Source organism: Ahaetulla prasina, chromosome 3, assembly GCF_028640845.1.
Source record: "Ahaetulla prasina isolate Xishuangbanna chromosome 3, ASM2864084v1, whole genome shotgun sequence".
NCBI classification, from domain to species: Eukaryota; Metazoa; Chordata; class Lepidosauria; order Squamata; family Colubridae; genus Ahaetulla; species Ahaetulla prasina.
In genome coordinates, this window is record NC_080541.1 from 211,064,585 (window position 1) to 211,090,393 (window position 25,809).

The 25,809-nt window shown below is 40.7% G+C and overlaps 1 protein-coding gene across 4 annotated transcripts in view; it reads right to left on the reverse strand.

Moving 5' to 3' along the window:
- Positions 1 to 372: 372 nt before the first annotated feature.
- The window catches only part of BMP7 (bone morphogenetic protein 7), a 117,421-nt gene continuing 91,984 nt past the window's right edge, over positions 373 to 25,809 (reverse strand). Inside the window, exons 2-8 of one of the 4 annotated variants that reach the window (XM_058178850.1) lie at positions 24,298 to 24,490; positions 14,062 to 14,210; positions 11,638 to 11,850; positions 9,971 to 10,047; positions 7,081 to 7,191; positions 4,488 to 4,613; positions 373 to 583 (exon numbers count right to left, since the gene is read on the reverse strand). In XM_058178850.1, the coding sequence (XP_058034833.1) occupies positions 395 to 583; positions 4,488 to 4,613; positions 7,081 to 7,191; positions 9,971 to 10,047; positions 11,638 to 11,850; positions 14,062 to 14,210; positions 24,298 to 24,490 (1,058 nt within the window). In that variant the 3' untranslated portion in view covers positions 373 to 394. Of the gene's footprint in view, positions 4,614 to 7,080; positions 7,192 to 9,970; positions 10,048 to 11,637; positions 11,851 to 14,061; positions 14,211 to 24,297; positions 24,491 to 25,809 lie in introns of all 4 variants that reach the window. The other 3 variants (XM_058178851.1, XM_058178853.1, XM_058178852.1) reach the window with 3 other exon arrangements.

Consider the following 25,809-nt stretch of genomic DNA (forward strand, 5'->3'; position numbering starts at 1 on the left):
GTATTGTAACTTATGATTTTGATGAATGTATTTTTATGATGACTATGGTCATGATTTATCACTTATTGCTTGTATGTACACTGCGAGCTTATGCACCGGAGACAAACTGTGTGTCAATTGGCCAATTACACTTGGCCAATAAAAAATTCTGTTCCTTACTCAAAGGAAAATCTCCTTGTGTTACATTATATAACGAGGTACAGAAATGAGGAATTGTAGCTTTCATTCATTTGTGGCTCTTTGAATGGGATTACATTGCCCTGACAATGAAACCCATTGAACTCAAAGGAACATTTACAGGATGGGGCCTGTGAAGAAGAAAAGAAAGCGCAATAACCACATAAAAACATCACAGGAGAGGCTTCATTTTAAAGCCACATAAAATGGCAATGATTTATTTGATTAATTTGTACAAACAACCATCTAAAAACAATTGCTGCAAGGAAGTTGCCAAACATTTATTTGTTTTACCAGCAGTTGTTAATAAATATTTTATTAAATAAAGAAACAACATGCTTTCAAATGAGAGATGATTTTTTGTTGTTGTTGATTGGTTGGTTGGTTTTGTTTTTCCCAAATGTGACTGAGAAAAGAAATACAGAGGCTGAAATAAATAATTTTTTTTTGGCTTTTGTGAAAACTATTTACAAAAAAATGTACAAAGAACGGAACTTAAACAGAAATTAACCCCCCCCCCCAAAAAAAGACCATTTATTTTTAAAGATTGGGAAGGGAAATGACCCTAGGAATATTATTCCCCTAATACACATAAAGAGGCTGAACTCATTCATGAAGGTTTTCTTCTAGAATATTTACCAACATAATCTGGAAAAGAAGACATTATAGATCACCCATATATTATATACATACTCATAAGGCAGTCTCCCCTAAGCTGGTGTCCTCTGTATAAACTAGGACTACAATGTTCAGAATGATGATCATGTGATGGCCAGGAATCCTGCTTCTTTTGTCCCAACACAGCCTGAAGAATCTAGTAAAGGTTCCCCTTGCACATATGTGCTAGTTGTTCCCAACTCTAGGGGGCGATGCTCATCTCCGTTTCAAAGCCGAAGAGCCAAAGCTGTCCAAAGATGTCTCCGTGGTCATGTGGCCGGCATGACTAAATGCCGATGGGGCATGGAACGCTGTTACCTTCCCACCAAAAGTGGCCCCTATTTTTCTACTTGCATTTTTTATGTGCTTTCAAACTGCTAGGTTGGCAGAAGCTGGAACAAGTAAAGGGAGCTCACCCCATTACTAGGGATTCGAACCACTGAACTGACAACCTTTCGATCGACAAGCTCAGTGTCTAGCCCCTGAGCCACTGCGCCCCTTAAAAAATCAAAAAAATCTAGTATAGCATTAAAAAAAGAGTTCCCTGAAGGAGGTTCATCAAACCCTAGAACAGCACTGTCAAACTCGTGGCCCATGGGCTAGATGCATCACACGCTGGTAATGCCCATGCCTGGTTTACTGAACGGGGGAAAACTCACAATATGTCATGTGACAATACGAGTTTGACACCCCTGCCCTAGAAAGACATGTGAAGCTGGTGTAAGCATCCATATAAAAATATGCTAGGACTCTTGACTTCCTGACTTCATCAGCAAGTGAAAGGAAGTTAATCTGATCCAAAAATATACTGACTGAGAGAAAAGGTAATCAGCTCTAATTGGAGGGATGCTTGAAAATCACTCTAGTCCCTTTAGTTTCTGATTGGGATCTACCCCCACAATCATTCTACCTACTGGTATATGAAACAAGCTGGTTTCATACAGTAGAAAGTCCCACTTTGGGCCTTTTCCACCTAACAGCCACCCAGCTACTCATCACGTAGGAACAAACCCTAGAAATTACTTAGGCACTGTGTGATAAAATACTTTCTGTGTTCTACTGAAGCAAATTAACTTCATTAGGCAGCCTTATTAGCAGGAAGAAAGGAAGAAACATCTCTCTCATATTCAGGGAAACCAGAAAAAAAATTACAGCTAGTCCCCCACTTATGACCGCTCACTTAGCAATCATTGGAAGTTATGACAGACCCCAAAAATGCTATGGTGGCTGGAGAATTCTGGGAGTTGAAGTCCACACATCTTCAAGCTGCCAAGATTGAGAAGCACTGGTATATAAGGCATGCACAGGTTTGTTGATTTCTATACTTTGGGCAGTACACAATGAGGTAAAATTTAAGGTTGATAAATTACCATCATAATTTTATGACATTTTAAAATCAGGTAAAGACCTACAAAAACGTGGACACCAAGATGTTGTCTGTCCTACTGGCTAGATGCTTGCAAAAGATATTACCAGATATAATTCATTCTTCCCAGTTGGGGTTTATCAAAAATTTTCAGGCATCAGATAATTTGCATATATTAAGTGACATACTGCATATAGCCGAGGATAAAACCGATTCTGCTACAATAGTATCTTTAGATGCAGAAAAAGCCTTTGAATTTTTTTGAAGCAAGTGATGATTAGATATGGCTTTCCATGGGACTTTGTCCAGTGATTGAGAGTTATTATCTGCAACCTTGCACCAGTTATAACAAACTGAATGGCTTCAGTCACTTTTCAGCCACAACATCCTTTTTTGAATGAGGACCTCCTCCCAGTATTACAAGTGCAGTGTTTATATAGTTTTAGCTGATGGCATATCGTACTTGCTGCTTGAAATTCAACATTTTTGTGAGCTCAGCTCCTTTAGTCTTCCTATGGTAAGTTCTTATCTTGGTATCTTCTATGAAACTTTCCTGAATGGTCAAAATTCTTTTTGAAACAACAACATAAAACCCAGCCAAAAGTCGTATCTCTGTACATGGGCATCTTCAAGCTAATTTGAGGATGAGCAATAACGTTCTCAAATTTTGGAAACAATTCTACTTGATGATAGAACCTGGATTATTTACCTTGGTATCAAGTTATTGATTAATGTTTGTTCCCCATAATGGTCCTCTCTATGCAATCTTTATCCTTGTAGTTTTCTCCCAACAGCTCTATCCATTGAGTAATTTTGTTTGCACGATCTATGCAGAAATAGGTAACACATGGATCTAGATGTTGAATTCCAGCTTCTGAGCCACAATGACTAATAATGAAACATGAGACTTATAATTCAGTAGCATCTGGAGGTCACAAAATGGTTACCACTGTTCAACCGAGTTGCAATTCCATGTCATTTAGCATTGTGGAAATACTGACAAGCTGTCCACCTCTTCATCCAGATTAGTCTGACCAACGTGGCTTACGAATGGTAGCCTTTTTAATTCAACAGCAATTATTGCATTAACTTTTTACACCTTTCTGCTCCTCTTCCAGATTAGAGGAAGATTTAAATTAGCATTGCCAAAACAGAAAAGGGAGAAGGCACTTTTCGGAAACAAAAGGTCTCTATATTGGCTGAATGCATTGTTCCGGCACATTAAGAGATTCACTCTTCTGAATAGTTAAGACTTTTCTCTTGCCTATCAAATTGGATTAAAGCATAGGAAAAGAAGAAATCCTGCCAGAAAAAGTGATTAAACCATTATTACAGTAAATCTGCATGTTTGCTACTGTGACTTGGGAAATAGATTGGCAAATTTTATTGTCAGTATTCTAGTGAATGCTATTGTCAGCCCTCTTTACTCAAACAGGAGAAGCTTAATTGTGCAATTCCTTGAATTACACTAAACACAAACAATTGCAACTCAAATCTGTATACCGTTTATCTTGCTTTTCTCTGTGCTTGTATACAGAACACTATGCATGGCCATACAAACATATTATGTACAGCCCTGATTCTTGGATTTGTAATGCTGCCCGCTCGTTTTGAATGGGAAACAGGAGATCCAGCTGCAGAAAATACAGTATATATACATAATGTTCAGTGTCTGGAATCAAACTGCAAAAGTTTTATAGCTGCCTTGGCAGGGAACATCTCAAACATGTCAGGCCATGGAATTTTTGTTTTAAAAAGAAGTCAAAATTCACATCTTCCTTGTAATGTGGTCAAGATAGCCAGTGGATTCAGATAAATTCATTCATACATTTTAATTCATGTGGTGCATTTCTTTAGGAGATCTATAAACCTGTACGTAGCACTCATGGATGTGTTCCTCATTCATATACACCTCAAATAGCTTTGTTAAAAAAGAAAAAAGAAAGAAAGGAAAAGTAAGAAATAAAACAGGTCTGTTTCCTTGACAAGGCACTTTCAGGGGAAAAAATGTATCTGTTCCTAGAATTCATCCTTATTTTCATCCAAGATACTTCTGTGCAATCTAAAGCCAACTTTGCTCAAAGCAGCGCTTGCATCTCAAAAATCATTCCTGAACCTTTGGCCCATTTAGAAATGTTCTTTCTGAAACAGCTTTCCTTTTTTTCCCCCTCATTTTTTTTCTTTTAAAAAACCCTCTCTTTTTTATAAAAACAATTCAGTCTGCACATTTTGAAATCCCGATATAGCTTTCCTGACTAGGCTGTTAATGGCAGCCACAGGCTCGTACCACCATGTTTCTGTATTTCTTCAAAATGACATTGGAGCTGTCATCGAAGTAGAGAACGGAAATGGCGTTGAGTTGTGTTGGGGCACAGCAAGGCTTCGGCACAGTATCGGGGTTTATAAAGTGAACCTGGGGGCAAATAAGTTACGAGACATCAGGATGTTTACAAGAATTTAAGCTGAATATTAAATACAAATACAACACAACAGCACATCAGTTGGGCTACAGAGAGACTGTAGGAATCCAGGAAACCACTAGATGGCAGGAAAGTCACTGAAAACGATGAACTCATTGCTGCCATCTAGTGGCCATTTGAATGTTGCAGTCTGAAATACAGATTTCTAGAAATGGACTATGGTTCTTTTCCCCTCCATATCTGCTTCTCTGTTTCTACTACACAGATGTTATAACCACTGCCACTTATACTTGAAAGGTCTGCTTTTCTACAAATTCAAAGATCCCCGTGTAAGAATTAACAGGGCATTTTTGAACTTTGAGTCGAGCAAGATCTGTGGGTACTAGACATTGAAAGGAACAGGGTTTTTCAACAAAGTTATCACCAAGTTCTATTGGAACTGGAGCCAGGAGAGCTGATACCTTGACTTCTGTACTGAGAAGCTAGGATTACTGGGCTTAGAAGAAACAGATCTTGCAGAAGCTCAACAAGAGTTGTTACATAAGAAAGTCACAAAAGGGCAGTGAGCAAGAAGGGTGAGGATAAAAGGCTTTCTGGGTAAATGTTTAGGGATAATATTATTTACAATATTTGTGTATGTTTGTGGGTATTGTGGGTATGTGGTGTATGCACACAACTCACACCCCACTATCATTAATGCAACTCTCACAGCCATAGAAAACACTTTTCTCTGCAAAATTGTGACTGTTCTTTAGATAGTCTTCCTAGTCTTGGGAACTGGTGATATGAAGAAATTATTGATAGGAATACAATAATCTTTCTCTTCCACTTTTTGCTTCTTTCTCTCCTCCTCTCTTTTGTGGTCCAATGAAAGCTTTCATTGGATCATTTTGTTTCCAAGAGATACAGACTGGGTTTCTCAAATATCTGAATTATTTTTTTAGTACTTTTCAAATTCTCATTCTGGTGAAAATATAATTTAAAAGGTAAAATAATTCACTTTTATTCACTTTTTATTTTATAGTGAATTATAAATACTGTTGTGGTCCGCCAGCAGCCTGCGGAGCTGGCAACGGAGTTGGACAGCGATGAAGTTGAGGAAGAACATGGGCCAGTCCTGGAGGCTGGGGAAGGCCCGAATGAGGGCTCTGCATTGGAGGCAGAAGTGGGGCCAGGGCCATCGGGGAGTGAGGTGTGGACTCCAGAGCCTCCAGAGACTGACAGTATGAGGCAAAGGAACAGGAGGAGCCTGTTCCTAATGCACTCATGAGAAGAGCTGCCAGAAGGCAAGAGCAGCTCAAGCAAAGAGGGTGACTTGGGAGTAGGGCCAAGAGATGATTGGCCCCTCCCATAAGGCTTAAAGGACCAGCAATGGCGTTTGGGCTTTGCCGGAAAACAATGTTGATAGCTTCGTCTTGCATTTATTTTGTATCGGTGTCTTCTGAACTTTTGCCAAGAAAGCCCTTTGGCAGTTTGCCTATTTGGACTAAGATTGGTGATAGGACTGAGGAATTTGTGTTGGGAGGAATTTGCTTTAATTTAGTTGGACTACGCTGAGAATGAAGTAATTCTCAGCTGTTTTAATAAAGTTTGTTTTTTCACTGACTGAGTTTCCGACTACCTATTGGGGCCTGGGTCACAACAAATATATATAGACACATGTTAATTGGTTGAGTTTCACACTCTTCCACCCTGTCAATGTTTCCTCCCATTATTCAACTGGAAGATCCAGTTTTGGCACCTATTATTACCAACACTTGATTTCCTCTGATTGCATGGCAAGTTTGGGTGTTGCCCCAAGGAAGACAGGTTACCACCATCAAAGTAGCTGAACTAGCTATTCCTGAACTGTCAATGTAGCTGCAAGGTCTTTACTCATAGTGTCAATTAATAATTAGATCTAGTTTATAATCTCGGAGTAACCCAATATCCTCTCCCATGGAATTTTACATGGAATTTTAGCTCCTGATAATCTGTGATGATGGAAAATATCGCTCAAATTTTTCTTATGTAAAGTTTTTTGAGGAAAAATGAGAAGTATATTGGTACGAGAAAAATGTGTGTAGTAAGATATATTTGCTTAGCATGAATAAAAGCTGTTATCATACCCAACAGGGTGAGAGGAGGAAAGGAAACTGAAACTGCCATCCTATCTAACAATGGCAAATTGTGAATACATGATTTAAACTTGATGACGTTATCTAGTTTGGTAATGAAAGGTCTGCAAGCAAACACTATGCTCAAAGAGCACCAGGGACTCCACAGAGTTCACCAAATACCGTCTATCCTGGTATCAGGCAAATTACCAAATTGAAGATATAAGAAATGCTAATATGTAGTTAATGATTATTTTACTTTCCTGAAATCCATATAGTTCACCTCTCTTGTACTTTCTCTTTTAATGGAATGACACTGAGCAGGCTACAGAACTGTTGCGAAAGACGCTGAAGATAAACTTACCAGTGTCTGTACAATAGCATGATTTGTTGCATTCATGTAAGAGTTCAATGGAAAAGCACATTCTCCTTCGCAGTAATAAGCAGCATAACCTTCTGGAGCGATGATCCAGTCCTGGGTTAGGTGAGGCAGAGAGATGGAGAAGACTTAATAAGCTAAACAACATCATTTATTTCTACCACCCCCCAAAAAAAATCTTGAAATTCATCTGTATACATACAGGACTTTCACTTAAATGGGGATTTAAAACTGAATTGGTTAGATCAGGGGTCTGCAAACTTGGCTCTTTTAAGACTTGTGGACTTCAACTCCCAGAGTTCCTCAGCCAGCTTTGCTCTGAACTCTGGGAGTTGAAATCCACAAGTCTTCAAAGAGCCAAGTTTGCAGACCCCTGGGTTAGATAATATTGTTTTTATTTTAATTTATTTCTGTAGATTGTTTCCCCCCACCCTGTGTTTCTCTTTTTAAAGTTGCAATAAAAGAACAAGGATAAAAAGGATGGGGGTTAGGGGAGGTTTACTTTAGCTTAAAACAGTTTAGGGATTATGTAGGCCTAAATTAATGTCTCTGGTCTGTGCTATCATCTCAAGATTAAAGAGAGGGTTAGCAAAGCTTAAGCTTCATTTCCTGCCACAGGCACGTTAATTTATCCCTAGACCCAGTAAAAGGGTATCAACTCCGATGGGGTTGCTGTGGATTTTTTTTTTCTTCGTTTCCCCTAAAGCAGTGTTTCTCAATCGCTGTTAACTTTAATTGCTTCCCCTAATGCTGAACGGGGAATTCTGGGAGTTGAAGTCCACACCTCTTAAAGTTGCTGAGATGGAGACACATTGGATTAGAATGACTTTTTTAACTTTAAACAACAACAACAACCTATTATTAGATTTGTATCCATTCCTTATCCGTGGTTAAGGTACCAAGCTAGAAACTGGGAGACTGTGAGTGAGCTGGTTGACTTTGAGCCAATCCTTTTCTCTCAGTTCTACCCACTAAGGTGGCTTTAAAATTACTGATTTTTTTGGTTTAGAAAGAACGGTTCAGGAAGAGAGCCTTCTCTCACATCACTCCTGCCATTTGGAATACCCACTCCTGTCCAGAAATGAGGCAGGCCCCCTGGCATTTCAAAAAAAAAAAATTGGGGTTCGCAGAGGAACACACACAACTTTGGTATTGTTCAAAGAAAACCAACTGAAAATCTCCACAGACACACAACTTTGGTGTTGATCAGTGCCTCGAAGGCCCTTCCTCTGCCTTTCTAACTTGAATTATTTCATTCCCGTTTAAACTGCCTCCTATTGGAAGATAACGCACATGGTTTTTAACGCTATAATTGTACGCCACTCAGAGTGGCTCTTCCAAGGGAGATGGGTGATCTCCAGATTTGATATAGAAATTAAAAATAAATAAATACATTAGTGCAGGTGTCTCCAACCTTGGCAACTTTAAGACTTGTGGACTTCAACTCCCAGAATTCCTCAGCCAGCAAAGCTGGCTGAGGAACTCTGGGAGTTGAAGTCCACAAGTCTTAAAGTTGCCAAGGTTGGAGACCCCTGCCATTAGTGGAACTGAACATGTTTCCCTAAAAATAAGACCTGGCCTTATTTTCTTTTGGGCCCCAAACTAAGCAGTAGGGCTTATTTTTTGGGTGAGTCATTCATTTTTCCCCATGTATGGGAGGCCCACTTTTTTTGCTTGCTTGCAGGGTGTGTGTATGTCAGGATGCTGAGCAACGCAACAGTGGAGCTGCCCCACATGCCCTGCACTGGCTTACTTCAGGCCCCCTGCAGCCAGCCCCCCTCCACGCCCCAGGCTTCCTGCTTCATTGCGGCTGCAAGCAAGCAGAAGAACTGGGCTGGCGGCCACATGGGCTCCTGCTGCACATGGTTGCTGGTGCTGCCGCTGTGCGGCAGGTGTTGGGTTGTGGATGGTCTGGCTGTGGGGGCCCTGAGGTAAGCCGCTGCGGGGCATGTGGAGCAGCTCCGCCACCACAACACCTCACCTCATGGCTGAAGCACTATGAGCAGCCAGACAAAATGGGTGGCCCGCCATCTGGCTGCACAGGTTCTTAAGTAAGGGCTTATTTTTTTTTTAATTTGCATTTATATCCCGCCCTTCTCCGAAGACTCAGGGCGGCTTACACTATGTTAAGCAATAGTCTTCATCCATTTGTATATTATATACAAAGTTAACTTTTATTGCCCCCAACAATCTGGGTCCTCATTTTACCTACCTTATAAAGGATGGAAGGCTGAGTCAACCTTGGGCCTGGTGGGACTTGAACCTGCAGTAATTGCAAGCAGCTGTGTTAATAACAGACTGTCTTAGCAGTCTGAGCCACCAGAGGCCCTATTTGGGGGATAGGGCTTATATTATGCGTGAAAAAAAATGCTAGGGCTTTTTTTTTTTTTCAGGGAAACAGGATATAAGGAAAGAACGCTTGCCCTGGAATTATTTAAAAGCAACATGGAAACCTGCATGATCTTACCTGTCAAAACAGGTTTGGCTTTTTGTTTTTCTACAATTTTGGGCATAATAGGAAAAGGATATTAAAGGGCCTCTAGTGGCGCAACATGCTAATGCAGCCTATTATTAACAGCAACTGCTTGCAATATTGCAGGTTCAAGTCCCACCAGGCCCAAGGTTGACTCAGCCTTCCATCCTTTATAAGGTAGGTAAAATGAGGACCCAGATTGTTGGGGGGCAATAAGTTGACTTTGTATACAAATGGATGAAGACTATTGCTTGACATAGTGTAAGCCGCCCTGAGTCTTCGGAGAAGGGCGGGATATAAATGCAAATAAAAAAAAAAAATATCACGCTACCCACTTGAGAATAAGTAGACTTAAAAGCACAATGGGGATCTCTAATTCCAAGTTAAAAAAAGGAGCATTACCTGCCAGCCAAGATCCCTGAAACTGACATAGAGTTCATGTTTCTTGCACGCTTGCCTCTGATCATTGCTGCTGTTTTCTGAGTTGGAGAGCGTTGGGCAGAAAAAGGAGGCAAAGCAAAGTTAGACCAACTATCTTGCAGCAATCAGTCTGACAATTTGATTAATAATGAATAGATGAGCAGTGGGAATGTAGTTACATTCATACACGATTTTTTGAAATATTTTTTCTAAAATCATGACAATATTCTAAAAACGGTGTAATAAAATCCCATGCAACTCTAGAAAGATTTATGTATCTCTCAGCCCATCCTCACCCCACTGGGTTACTGTTATAGAGAAAATAGGAGGAGGAAGGAGTATTAGATATATTCACCATCTTAAGTTATTTACAAAAATAATAAAAGTGGGATATAAATAAATAAATAAGAGATAAACAGGATACCAAAGTTAATCCATGAAGCCTACATATGAATGGTTCCTTAATATTCCTCACACATTAATATATTGATCTGAATTCTATAAACATTTAAACAACAGATGTAGTAGAAAGGTGAAAAGAGTTTGAAGGAAATTTGAGAAAGCATAGAATCTCTACACTGCAGCACTTACTTACTTCCCTCTCTCTCTCTCTCTCCCTTCTCCCACCCCTTCCTCCCTCCTTCCTTCCTTCCTTCCTTCCTTCCCTCCCTCCCTTCTTCTCCCTCCTTCCTTTCTTCCCAAGCATAAAATTGTGGTGATACCCAAACATAAAACTGCCATATGTTGAAAACCAAAACTGGTAAGGTTCCTTTATGGAAGTGTGACTAGGTACATATTCTATTGCTTTTTCTTCATAATATAGACATTGTCTATATCAGGGCTTTCAACCTAGGCAACTTGAGGACACGTGGACTTCAACTTGCAGAATTTCTTTGCCAGCCATGTTGGCTGGGGAATTCTGGGAGTTGTAGTCCACAAATCTTAAAAGTTGCTATGGTTGGAGACCCCTGGTCTATATTATTGTTGCAATATTGTGCGACAATAAAAATCCAGCCCCTATGTCTAGTTTTCCAAGCATCATAGCTGAAGAGCCCAGGATATAGTCCTCAACTGTAAGAAAGTGACCTCCAGATGAAACATTGGGAGCAAGATACTTTTTCTTTTCTAGAGTGAACACTCAAAGCAACATCCCTATTTTGTGCTGAATTCAAAGGGTCATTTTGTTTCAGATTTAGAATGCTCAAACTGACTGTTCTGACCTAAGAACGTTTTACACACTCCAATTGTGCAGTGCAGTTCTTTGGGTTCAATAACTAGTTGGTTGCAGAAAAGCATTTCTCAATAGAATAGAATAGAATAGAATAGAATAGAATAGAATAGAATAGAATAGAATAGAATAGAATAGAATTTTTTATTTGCCAAGTGTGATTGGACATGCAAGGAATTTGTCTTGGTGCATATGCTCTCAGTGTACATAAAAGAAAAGATACCTTCATCAAGAATTCTAAGGTACAACACTTAATGATAGTCATAGGGTGCAAATCTAAGAATGTTCACAGCAGAGAAAGAGATGCTCAGATTTTGTTTCTTCTCAGCTTCTTCTCAATTTAGGGAGGAGACAAAACTACCAGAAACAACTTCATTTTCTTAACTTAATCCCCAAGATTAATTTTATGGAAATCACAAACCTAATGTTTGCGTACCTCCAAGATTTGACACTCGAAAGGCTTCTTGATTTTTCGGTGCCTTTGAACGGTTTTGGTTCCGCTGTTTACCTCCTGTAGAACGGATACTTCGGAGGTGCACTTCAGTAGCTTTGAAAAAGGCCACCGTAAATGGCTGCTTGTTTTGTGGACCATGCCTTCCAATGAGACCAGCAAACTTGGGATTGATGCTTTGTCCTAAGTGGAAAGAGAAAGAAGAGAAGAGAGGCAAATTAGTTTTGCAGATGAATGTTGCCTATTTTCCAGCTATGCCAATAATAATGGGAGCCTCCAATGAACATGCATGGTGACACAGTGGTTGGAATACAATACTGCTGGCTAACCAGGGGTGCTATTCAGCAGGTTCTGGAGAACCAGTAGCGGAAATTTTGAATAGTTCAGAGAACCAAAAAATACCACCTCTGGCTGGCCCCAGAGTGGGGTGGGAATGGAGATTTTGCAATATCCTTTCCCCAGGAATGGGGAAGGGGAAGAATACTGCAAAATCCCCAATCCCTCCCCACTCCTCGGGGAAGGATACTGCAAAACCTCCATTCCCACTCCACTCTGGGGCCAGCCAGAGGTGGTATTTGCCAGTTCTCCAAACTACTCAAAATTTCCGCTACTGGTTCTCCGAACTGCTCAAAATTTCTGCTACTAGTTCTCCAGAACCTGTCAGAACCTGCTGGATTTCACCCCTGGTACTGAGGGACTTTGTTGAAAATCAGACAGGCCTCTTAGTCTATCTTAATAGTCAGACAAGCTGATGTGGAACAGGATACATGAATGCTCTTAATTGCTTTAGAGATCTAGCCCCCAAGTTTGTAATGCAAAGGAATTTATCAGCACTTTGTGAGAACATCTCACCATCATTTAACTGCCAGGACAGAAGACCAGAGAACAGACTGATTTTTCAGAGGAAATTTATTCATACCAATTCCAAATAATACCAATGGATTTCTGAGGCACACGATGGTCACCAGAAATATGGCAATTTTATAAGCTTCCTAGCATACCCATTTAGTCAATAATGCTTATAAGATCAATAGTATTTAATCTATTCAGTTGTTCAGTAATGTTGGGCCAAATCATTCATTTTTTTAAATACCCGAAGTATAGATTTGGAAAATTTGACACAGGATTCACAGCACTCACTGTTTTCTTTCTTAAATGGTATTTTATAATTTAAGAAATAGGTTTAATTTAATTTAATAAATCTTTTAAGTCAGCAGTCCACAATCTTTGCGGCTTGGCAGCTTGGGGAGAGGGGAACTGGGCCGCACAAGCAGTGGGCTAGCACACATGCCTGCGCATTAGCCCGCTTGTCACGCAGCCTGATTCTGGCTAGGCCACGGCCCGGTAGTGGGCTGTGGCCCAGGGGTTGAGAACCCCTGTTTTAAGTAAAAACAAAACAAAACTCTCATTTCTATCTTAGTAACTCCCTATCTTGGGTTCTAATCTCATTATAGTGGAAGTTCCTTTGCAGTCACTCTGATGAATTCTCAAAAAGACTTTAGAGAAGAATATAATTGTATTCATTTTAAAGCAATACCTTCATTCAGATGAAAAGACGCAAATATGCTTTAAACTAGCTATGGCTCTGAGTCTACATTCATTGAACATTTCCTTAGCTATGGAAGCCAATAAATTGCATGGGATTTACTGCCAAGCATGTAAGTCTAGAATCAAGCTGCATGAGAGTTTTCTTCAACTCGCCACCATAATGAGACAAACAGGATATGAAGGAGTATGTAAGAAATCAAGTTAACTTTACAAAGTCAGCTATTGCTCCAATATAATGTCAGGAAGGAAAGCATTCGCGGACTTAGAAGATAACAGAATGCCTGAGGCTAATGGATTACTTTAGCCTTTCTTGTATTGCTTCATTTAACTAAACTTTTTAAGAATAAACAACAACTCACTAAAATTTCCTCCTTCCCCTCTCTTTTTTCTCTCCTTTTTCTCCTTTCTTTCTTTCTTTCTTTCTTTCTTTCTTTCTTTCTTTCTTTCTTTCTTTCTTTTTCTCTTTCTTGTTCCTTCCTTCCTTCCTTCCTTCCTTCCATCCATCCATCTACCATTGTTGGATTTAACTATCAAAGAATAGAATTTGTGAACTATATACTATGTCTATAACCTAACCTGGGTGAAACAGTCAGGGAGACAATTTTTGAACTAATTTAACTCAATTGGACTATCTTAAAAATGTGTCGAAAATCCCACGAAATTGAAATTTGGAAAAATTATGGTAGCTTTAGTGCTGATATACTGCCATCCAGAAGTTCAATAGACCATTCCCATCCTAGCTTTCTGGAGATTGGATAGATCAATCCCACCAATGACTGCCAAAGGAAGTCAACCATGAGCAAGTTAGCAGGAAGTCAGAAGTCATTTCCATTTTCTTATACTCACCATCTATACTCTCCACTGATAGCTGCAGCCCAAGATTGTGCTGTGGGTTTACCACCCAGTGATTACTAGTTGCTGTAATATCAAATACCAGCCAACCTTCTTCTTCAGCCCAAATTGTACGAGTATCAAGTAAGAACAAATCTGAATCCCTAGAGACACAAAATAAAAGGAAAATGGGAGAACATATTTCAACAGATTTAATGTAAAATTAAGGTGTTTGTGTGTGTGTGTGGTACGCAATGGCTCAGTGGTTAAAGGCACTAAACTTGTCAGCTAAAGAGCTGACAGCCCAAATTTGAGACCCCAGCACCACACAACGGGGTGAGCTCCCTCCAGCTCCTGCCCACCTAGTAGTTGCTCCAGCTCCTGCCCACCTAGTAGTTTGAAAGGAGGCAAATGCAAGTAGATTAATAGGTACTACTTTGGTGAGAAGTAACAGCATTCGAGCACTTTTGGCATATAGCCATGCTGGCCACATGACCACAGAAATGATCTTTCGACAATATTGGTTCCCTCGGCCAAGAAATGGAGATGAGCACTTTGCTCATGAGTCGGACAATATTGTCAGGGAAACTTGTGCATACATACCCATATTTTAAAGAACAAGCATGTTTAGATCACAAAGTGTAAAGAATTTTGCTTAAAAATACAATTTTCAATGAACTGGAACCATAATGCAGGAAATCATTCGTCTAAATGCAACACTAAGAACAATTTATTGATTCTAATAGGAGTCCCTCCCCTCCTGTATTTTCAGTTCAAGTTATTTTGGCTATTGAACAAATATTTTACGTATTTATAGAATAAGCACAAGTAGCCTTTTTAAAGTTTTATTCTACTAAATATAAAGCTGTCTATTTAAAAATCTGAAAGCCAGGTTGGAATAATGGTTAAAAGCACAAGACTAGAAACAGGGAGATTATCAATTCTAGTCCTGCCCTGGGCCCAACCCTAGTCCAGACAGTTGCCAGGAATCAAGGGAAATAAAATAAATAAAAATAAAAACTCTACCAATTAGGGCAGTAGCAATTTTTTTCAATTCAACATTTTCTGGAAAACCATCCAACATGGAAAGCAATCTACAACCTGTTGGCTCGAACATTCTTTGCAATTCCCAGAAGACCTGCTGACAGTGCCTCTAAAATCTGGCAACTTTCCACCAAGTATTTGCAGCATACCTTTCTGCTCTTTTTAGACTGGAACAAGGATAATTATTATCAACTGAGCTTTAACTACTACCATATTCAAACAAATCCAAGTCTCAAAGAAAAGAAAGCTTTGTCTACTGCAGTCCTTCATACTCCAAACTAAAAGTAGATCAGAAATAACTTCTAGAACAGGGGTCGCCAACCTTGTCAACTTTAAGTCTTGTGGACTTCAATTCCCAGAGTTCCTCAGCCAGCTTGGGTGGCTGAGGAACTCTGGGAGTTGAAGTCCACAAGTCTTAAAGTTGTCAAGGTTGAAGACCCCTGTTCTAGAATTCCATGTAGGAGTTGCTAAAGCTATTATTTCACCATCAAATCTGGTGACCATCTTCTACAACAGCAGAAGTGTCCAGGTAGATTTGAGATTTGAGTTCTGCTTAAGGCAGTTATATATGATGAAGGCTTCACTTAAAGCTTTGTTCAGGTAATCCTTGATTTATAACCAATTTACATTACAATTTAGTGACTATTCGAAGTTACAATTGCATGAAAAAGTGACTTATGACCAGTCCTCACACTAACTTCCACTACATCATACCCACAGTCACATGATCAATTTGGGGGCATTTGGCAACTTGACATTTACAGCATCCTGGGGTCATGTGATCACCACTTGCAACCTTCCCTACTCGCCTCAAGCAAGCAAAGCCAATGGGAGAAGCCAGATGTGTTTAACTATCACATAATTCACTTAACTGTAGTGATTTGCTTATAACTGTGGCAAAAAGTTTGTAAAACTGGGGGTGATTCATTTAACAACAGCCTTTCTAGCAACGTAAATTCTGGTCCCAATTGTGGTCGTAAGGTGAGGTTTACTTGTAGAATGCACCACGTACATGCACAATGCTTTAGTCTACCCTACCATCTTGGCACAACTGAGGAAGCTGGAGCCCAATTGGGTGTGGAAACCAGTGGTGGGTTTCATTTTTTTTTTACTACCGGTTCTGTGGGCGTGGCTTGGTGGGCGTGGCAGGGGAAGGATACTGTAAAATCTCCTTTCCCTCTCCAATCCAGGGGAAGGTTACTGCAAAATCCCCATTACCTCCCGATCAGCTGGGACTTGGGAGGCAGAGAATAGATGAGGGCAGGGGCAGTCAGAATTTTTACTACCAGTTCTCCAAACTACTCAAAATTTCCACTATCGGTTCTCCAGAACTGGTCAGAACCTGCTGAAACTCACCTCTGGTTGAAACCCACAAATCCTAGAATAAATATTGGGTTATACTTCAACTGTTTTGAATGAGGATATCATCCCATTGATCCTTTCTCAGCTTTATGGATGGTATCATATATCATTCATAGCATGTCCATAGCATGTCGTATCTTACTTATATGTTCCTGTTCATGCTCATTTTTGGACTGTGGAGACCCACATGCTATTCTAGAACTTAACAGTGTCCTTAATTCCCACCCCAGACAAACTGTACATTCCCCATACAATCCATTTATAGTTAATATAGGCCACTCGGAAGTTGCAACCGTTTGTGCAAGGTTGATAATTGGATACACTAACTAGCCAGCTTCATTTGCAAGCCCGTTTTGCTGACTGGCATGCATCCTCTTGCCAAATATCCTGTGAACACGTTTGCATAGATATTTGCGCAACTAAATTACTTTGTGTGGGTTCCAGCTGAAGCAAAGATAAGCCCATCTGTGTGGTTATGAAAATCTTAGGGCACTTTATAAATTCTTGAACGACTACTGCTCCTATCAGTAGAATGATAGTCCAGGGTTTTATAGATAAAAGCAGCACCAAGCCACAAAGCATACTCATTAAAAAAAAGGCAGAGGTGTGTAATTTAACATTCAACAAAGGACTAGAGCAACCTCAAGAGTTAGCACATAGATCAAGCAAGAAAACCATGAAGTCTGAGACAGAAGCAATATCTAGGTTACTTATTTCTAATCTGGACAGTTATGTATGTGAGTTCCTTACTTGAACAGAACAACTTTTGGATCATCTACAACAAACCTAGTCTCATATCTGGGACTGCCTCAAGACCAGATGAAGGAGAGTATGCAACGTGACGGTAAGCACTTTCTCTTGCAAGTTTCCAACAACAGGAATATATTAAGCAAATTCAGCTGTGATCAACAGTTTACCCATTCGAAATTAAGTCTGGGTGAAGCGTTACTAAATTCAACTGAGTTTTCTTAAACCTGCTGGTAAGCTCTCTCATTTCAGCCTTTTAAATAAAAACTAATGAGGCAATTATCATCAAGGTTTTATGGGTGGCACACCAATACTCAACCATCTGGCAGACCAGAGGTAGTCATACTTTTGTTGTGTGCTGGTAGATCCTGAAAGCACTTTATGGGCATTTTCAGAAATTACCAGGCTTTGTAGATGGGATTTACCAGAAGGCAAACAAATGAGAATATTCCCAATCACCTGCTTTAGTTTTCTTGCATGCTCCTTACCACTTCTGATGACCTTGTCCTATTCTGGGAAGATCAAGTATTGGGTTGCAAACTCCTTATCATTTTATTTCATAAGAATGTTTCCACAGTATAGCATATGAAGAATCGGGAAGCACTCTTGAGTGCTATGGTCTTTAAATGGGGCTAGAGGCTTGGGGCTTGGCTTTACAGCATGATATTTTTACATGTGATTTTTAATTAAAAGTAATTGAGCTAAGCATGGAATCTGCCAAACACCAAGAACAGACCCTCTGAGATACTGAAAGACCAAAATAATGGAGGGATAAAGTTTTTATCTCATCAGTTCCATCCTAGTTTCATGCTGGCCCACCTGCATATCATCTAAATATTCAGGTTCCTAAGTGTAATAGAAAATCCATAGGATTCTTTAGGAATTGGCAGAATATTTGGATATGTAAGGAAGAGATGCACAATAATACTACTGAGTATTTTTTTTAATAAAATAATGCACAATAAGTTCTGAAAATATAGAATCAGAAGATGGAACCCTATGTCTACCATAATGAGGTTATTTGGACCTTATTTATTTATTATTTAAATTTATTATTATTATTTAAATTTATTATTTAATGTCCATTAAATGTCCATCCATCTTTAGAACCACCCATCGCCCTCACAACTCTGGATAACTAGGGCAGAGATGCCAAGCTGATCTCTTAGAAGCTTTTGTTACGTTTTGTGACATTGATCCTCATATAACAGCCAGCCACCAGAGGATTTTTTAAGGAGCTGGGAAACTGTTCTAAGTCCCCAGAAAGAAAGATCTTTCTGTAGATATTGAAGCAGAAGATAAAGTAATGTGATGTAATGAATTTGATCAGCAAATCTGATCAAGGTGAAAATACTTAACAATTTTAAAAGTACTTTCCCTAATACAGTCCTAATCTTATCTATCCTCAATGAATTGCACACTTTTTATCTTCAGAAAACTTTTTCTACATCTGATAGTTACTTCTCCATTTTCAAAAGAATCTTAGTGTACTATAGAGATGTTATGTACACCGCAGAATGCATATTCGGGTAATCTGGAGGACAAAGACTAACTCTTGAACGGCAATCTTGATTTAATAAAAAGCATACCTTAAGACAAGATCTTAAGATCATAACCTTGTAGGGTTTGTGGACAAATCTGAAATTATGAAAGAGATAAATGGCTGCACCGTGGTTGCTCATTACTTTATAATAATTTTATTATATATGTGGGGCCCAGAAACATTCCTGGAAATGAACTGTGCTTCAGGCTGGCAATCTGCTTTATGGTGTGCTATCATTTCACTCTCTTTTTAAATTAAAATCATATTTTAGACAAATCAGATAGCATATGGAGCTTTGGGAGCCCCAAGGTCTGTAAGCACTATGTGGGGGACTCAGGTACAGCTGCATCTTAGAAAGACTGGTTATGGTACATCAGCCAGTCACTTTTTAAGAAAATGTGGCAATTATTTCTGATCATCTCATCAGGGGGCTCCTACTAAAACAGTTGTTGGCTGCTAGAGTCTTTCTGAAGATTTACAGTTTTGAGAATATTTTGCATTGCAAATGGAACAAAAAGTGCCCTGTATATTCTTAAAATAAATACACACACGAGCAAGGAACTCCATGTCAGCCCTTCAAGGCAGGCCACCCTAAGAAACAGACACCACAAGAAAGATTATAATTCTATTTTATTATAGTAACAGAATCTACACCCCCAGATTTAAGAGTAACAGTAGTTAGTGATAAAGATAAAAAACCCGATTCTACCCAATCTCATATTTCACGGGCTGCCACAAAGAAGAGGGAGTCAAGCTATTCTCCAAAGCACCTGAAGGCAGGACAAGAAACAATGGGTGGAAACTCATCAAGGAGAAAAGCAACCTAGAACTAAGGAGAAATTTCCTGACAGTTACAACAATTAATCTGTGGAACAGTTTGCCTCCAGAATTTGTGAACACTGGAGGTTTTTAAGAAGATGTTGGCTTAGGGCCTGGGTACTTACGGGACCGCCTGCTGTTACCACATGCCTCCCACCGACCCGTACGCTCTCACAGAGAGGGACTTCTCAGGGTGCCGTCCGCTAAACAATGTCGGCTGGCGGCCCCCAGGGGAAGGGCCTTCTCTGTGGGGGCTCCCACACTCTGGAACGAGCTTCCCCCGGGTTTACGCCAAATACCTGACCTTCGGACATTCCGTCGCGAACTGAAGACACATCTTTTCATTCGCGCGGGGCTGGCTTGAATTGAATTTTATTAATTTTAAATTTTTATTAATTAATTTAAATGGGGTTTTTAGTTTATGTTATATTTTAACTTCTCAGGCTAATTTTAAAATAAGTTTTTTAATTTGCATTTTAAATTATATATTGTATTATCTGTTTTATTTTTGCCTGTACACCGCCCTGAGTCCTTCGGGAGAAGGGCAGTATAAAAATCAAATAAATAAATAAATAATAAATAAATAAATAAATAAATAACCATTTGTCTGAAGTGGTGTAGGGTTTCCTTTCCTGCCCAAGCAGGGGGTTGGACTAGAAGACCTCCAAAGTCCCTTCCAACTGTTATTCGATTCTATTCTATCTGGCCTCTTCATAAATTACCTGTAAGGTAACAAGAAAGACATCTGCATGAATTCTGCTACCAGACAGAGCAGTCGGTGTTCAGCTTAATTGATCAAGGACGTTCTTCCATATTCCTTGGGTGGCTCTTTTAAAATTGGGGCATCAAACTCCTCCCCTTCCCCTTTGACAAAGTCAACTTAGAAACTGACAAAAGCTTTTTGGCCAATTCGTGCCAAGGCCTCATTGCTCGTCAGCCAGGCTCTAATGTTGAATTTTATTGGTGAGCTTTCAAATCAAGGAGCAATAACAGGAAACATGGATGACGAAGCACTACACTCAGCCTTAAATGTTGAGATCTGATGTGGAATTTCCAGGATTTCACTTGACTTGACTTCCTTGATTCAACCATCTTCTATTACTCACAAACTTATTTCATGGATGTTTACTTTTTGGGGAATGGGTCAAACAGACACTTCTTGAAAATTACTACTTGGGTTAACCTAATATGGGGAAAAGCTACCCGTCCTCTTTTTTTCATTTCCATTCCCTTGTTAAAATGAAGACATGGCATGGCTCAGTGCAGGCCATGAGTCAGCTGGGAAGCTGTCTTTTTCCTGCAGTTGCGTAGATTCCTGTGTAGGCAGTGAGTCTGGAGGGAAACCCCCTCAGGAAGAGAGATCAAAGGGAATCATCTTTCCCACACTTATTTGGAACTTTTTTGTCCTGGTATCTCATAATATACACAGCAGCAATAATGGATTAGCAGTCTTGGAAGAACAGCGTCCATTTTATGGAAGTCATTCCAAACTAAATAATTTGTTTGTTTCATCTCCTATTTTTAACCCCAAAATTAGAGGATTTATTGTTTATTCAGGAGTCTTAAAACAAAGATAAATTACAAAGATATGCCAATTAATACATTGAATCTCTATCTATCTACCTACCTACCTACCTACCTACCTACCTACCTATCTATCTATCTATCTATCTATCTATCTCTACCTACCTACCTACTGTGATGACACAGTGGTTAGAATGCAGTATCACAGGCTAATTCTGCTGACTGCCAGCAGTTCGATTTTCACTGGCTCAAAATTGACTCAGCCTTCCATCCTTCCAAAATCGGTAAAAAGAGGACCCAGAGTGTTGAGGACAATATGCTGACTCTGTAAAACCACATAGAGCAGGCTGTAAAGCACTGTGAAGCAGTGTCTAAGTGCTACTGATATCTAGCTATTGATTTACAGGAGAAGACATATGTCTTTGTTTAGAAGTAAACCGTAGGAAGGTTTGAGCAGCATAGTCTACTCTTACCTCAAAGGATTTCTCTTTGGAGGAAGATTAGAAGCTCCTGAGATACCTTTACTATGACCCTCTAAGTAGGCAGTTCCTATTTATTCAGAAGTAGGCAGTAGGAGTGGGCAGCTCCTATTTACTCAGAGGAGATCCTTCATCTTTGTTTCCTGAGACAGAGCTCTTTTGTTGGGATAAAATCAAAGGGATGATGGGCAGCAAAAGAGATGGTAACAGCTAGGCCTGGGATCTGCAACCTTAAATACTCAAAGAGCCATTTGGCCCCTTTTCCCGGAGAAAAGAAAACACTGGGAGCCACAAAACCTGGGCGGGCGTGGTCAGCTCAATGTCACTCACTTCACCAGTCACATGACCCCCTAGCCACGCCTACCCAGCCGGTCATTAGGGCAGAGAACCAGTTGTTAAAAAACACTGGGAACCACAAAATCCTTTTGACATATCTCTCTCTCCCCTCCCTCCCCCCATCTCTGTCTCTCTCTCTTTAACTCTCTATGTCTCTCTCTCCCCCTCTCTCCGTATCTCTCTTGTCTCTGCCCTGGCTGCTTCTCCATCCCCCGCCATCGCCCTTACCTTCTCAGGCCAGGCAAGGAGTGACTAGGAGGGCAGGGCGAGGGGCGGGGCCAGCCAGTGGTGGGATCACCTGACAGGAAGCCACAGCAGGAGGCCCAAAGAGCCACATGCGGTTCTGGAGCTGCAGGTTACTGACCCCTGAGCTAGGCAAAGGAATGCTCTGTGGTGTTACCTAGTTTAGTAATGAAACATCTACAAGAAAACCACCAATTAAGGCAAACATACATGTCCCAGGATAATGTTGCAGGATCCAATCTGGGTCAGTCACAGGAACCAAAAGTTTAGTCTTCTGAACATTCAGACTTGTGCTACAGCTGGATGAGGATGGGCTCCAGCATGAGTCCAAAAGCTTGGAAGATTAAGCCTCTGGTCCCTGGTGACTGACCAGATTGAATCCTGCAAAACCACCAAGCGCAGAGAGCACCAAGGACTTCAAAGGAATGCTCTCTTGAGAAACAAATCAGCATGAGAGTAAAGGCTTACTCATCAGTGGAAACTCTACACAAGCTTCTCTTCTGATCTTCAGTTGAGCATCCTAGTTGCTGATACACTGGTGTTGACCTTTGGCCTAGCATTAGAGTCTGCTTACAGCTAGACCCTTTGTTTGAACTCCTGAATGAACTTTAGATTGCTTACTGGCTCTGATATAAGTAACTGATCTGAAAACCTGACCTGGTTACAGAACAGACACAACAAATAGCTAAAGTTTCCATCCATATTTTACATGCCACCAACCGCATCATTATTAGAATGTCTTACAGGCATTGCAACACTTCAAGTAAACAGAGTCATAGAATCAGATGAGACTGTTGTTTTCAGCCAGTCTAGAGAAAAGAAGGACTAGGGGTCACGTGATAGCAGTATTCCAGTATTTGAGGGGCTGCCACAAAGAGGAGGGGATCCACTTATTTGCCAAAGCACCAGAAGGCAAGACAAGAAACAATTGATGGAAACTAATCAAGGAGAGAAGCAACCAAGAATTAAGGAGAAACTTCCTAACAGTGAGGACAATTAACCAATGGAACAGCTTGCACTCAGAAGTTGTGGGTGCTTCATCACTGGGCGGTTTTTAAGAAAAGACTAGACAGCCACCTGTATGAAATGGTACAGAACAAGGGTCTCTAACCTTGGCAACTTTAAGCCTAGTGGACTTCAACTCCCAAAATTCCCCAGCCAGCAAAGCTTTGTTTTGCTGGCTGGAGAATTCTGGGAGTTGAAGTCAACCAGGCTTAAAATTGCCAAGGTTGGAGATCCTTGGTATACAGTCTTCTGCTTCAGCAGAGGGTTGGACTAGAAGACCTCCAGGGTCCCTTCCAGCTTTATTCTGATTGACTCCTCAGTAAGGGATACACTGACAGATCCTATGCTCAAAGAGTGATGGGGAATCTGCCACCTATCTGGATAATTGATTCCACTATCCAGTATCCATTGCTTTGTTACTATTTTCAAACTTTCAATTGGAATTCGCTTTCCTATTATATAAATCTGCTAAAGTCCGCCATATTAAGCCATCCTCAAGAAGGGTAAGGGCTTTCAACATGATTCAGATAGGAGGAGATCCTGCAACTCTGACCATTCTGAAAGGCTGAGAATAAGACCATTCTGGAAGTTTAGCAAAACCAGTCCTGTATGGCTAGCCAGTTGAAGCAACTGAGCTACCAAGCAGTCTTTTACTCTGCATTAGGAATGGGCCTAATCTTACTACCTGTTTCATAAGCAAGTTCTACATTAATTAAACCAACTGCTCTTCAAAGGCTTACACCTCAATTCTTGATTATCACTTCAAAGCTAAATACATTAAATACACGAGTATAGTTGCATTTTAAGGGGGATAATTAAGTTGAACAGAAACAGCCTCTGGAGGTCAAGTGCTAAAAACAGAGTTTCCATATCATCTCAACAAAGGAAGTTTCAGAAGATCACTTCACACATTCAGCCCCGAGTCTTTAGATGAGGAGATACTAAATAAGAAGCATCACAGACTCCTCTCCTCCTCCTCCTCCCTCCTCCTCCCTCTCTCTCTCTCTCTCTCTCTCTCTCTCTCTCACACACACACACACACACACACACACACACACACACACGTTACAGGCATTACTGAATTATATTTCATTCTTCAGTCTCTTGTGTTTCCAGCACCAACTCAAATAAGGTCTTTTAGTCACTCACCTTCCTGGATGTTCTTGGAGGACCTGATAGACACTGATTTGGAATGTTTCATTATCAAAACGTTCCCTAATGTAGTCCTTGTAAATTCGAAATTCAGCTGCAGTTACTGCTTCACCCTCGGGGATCCTAGAGAGGTCAAATCGGAACTCGCGACGATGACTGCGCTGATGATAAAACTCCTTGTCATGTTCCACTGCAGAAAGAAAAGCAAGATTATTGGCTCCAATAATTTTTCAATGACCCGTAAAATATCCAATGGCAGAATTAACAGCTATGCATTAACAAAGAAAATGTCTGGTAGGAAAGAGAATGTATTGATAGGATAGGAAGATATTACTACTCAAAACACCTTTTAAACCTTTGCAGAAACTTTGTGAAGTGGGTGTCTGCTGGTTATTCAAATTAGATGGATGTGCCAGATATTGGGAAGGATCTGTTCACTCTTGCTCCCTGACTGAGAAACCAAGCCAATCCAGTCTGAATTTCAGATTCTCAAACGCTAACTAAACTAAAAAATACACAGTATATAATACAAAGGATAATATAGAGCAGTGATGGATAACCTTTTTGCCATAATGTGCCAGGAGGGGAGGGGAGGGGCGGTCATGCATGCCTGTGCCCAGTGGTGGGATTCAAATAATTTAACAACCGGTTCTCTGCCCTAATGATTTCTTCCAACAATCAGTTCACCAAACTGCTCAGAAAGTTAACAACCGGTTCTCCCGAAGTGGTGCGAACTGGCTGAATTCCATCACTGCCTGTGCCCACACCCATAATTCTATGTGCCCCGCCTCCACACATGCGCACGCAACCTCCCCACTCCCCCCGCTCCTGGCATGCGATGGCCCGGTAGGCCCATTTTTCTCTCTCACCTGGCTCCAGTGCCTTTCTAGCAGTCTGGAGGTTTGCAAAAACAGCTTTCCCCCAACCCCCCCCCGGAGGTCCTCCAGAGGCTGAAAATGGCCCATTTTTGTTTTTGGCCTCCAGAGGACCTCTGGGGAGGTGGGGAAGGCCGTTTTCGGCCTCCCCCCCAGACTCCTAGAAAGGCTCTGGAAAGAGAGAAAAACAGGCCTTCCCCACCACCACTCCAAGGCCCTCCCAAGGCAGGAAACAGCCCATTTCCCTACTTCTAGTGGGGCCCAGAAGGCCCAAAAATCAGCTGAGCTTGCATGCCCACTGATATGGCTACACGTGCCACTTGTGGCACGAGTGCCATAGGTTCGCCATCACGGATATAGAGGATGATAAACCAGATGTACATTACTGATCAACTCTGGATCTCCTGTAGACTTTAGAATATTGCTAATCCCATATAGTGGGCAGGCAGAAATGGGTTTATTGGTCCATCTCAGAAAGCTGTTAGTATCCACTCTCATTGCAGTTTCGGGGAGGGCATAGAGCAAGAATGTCAAACTCAAGGCCCGGGGGCTGGATCCGGTCCACGTGGTGCTTAGATTTGGCCCATGGGCCCACCCTGGAAACAGTGAAGGACTGGTCCGTGGTTCCTCCGCC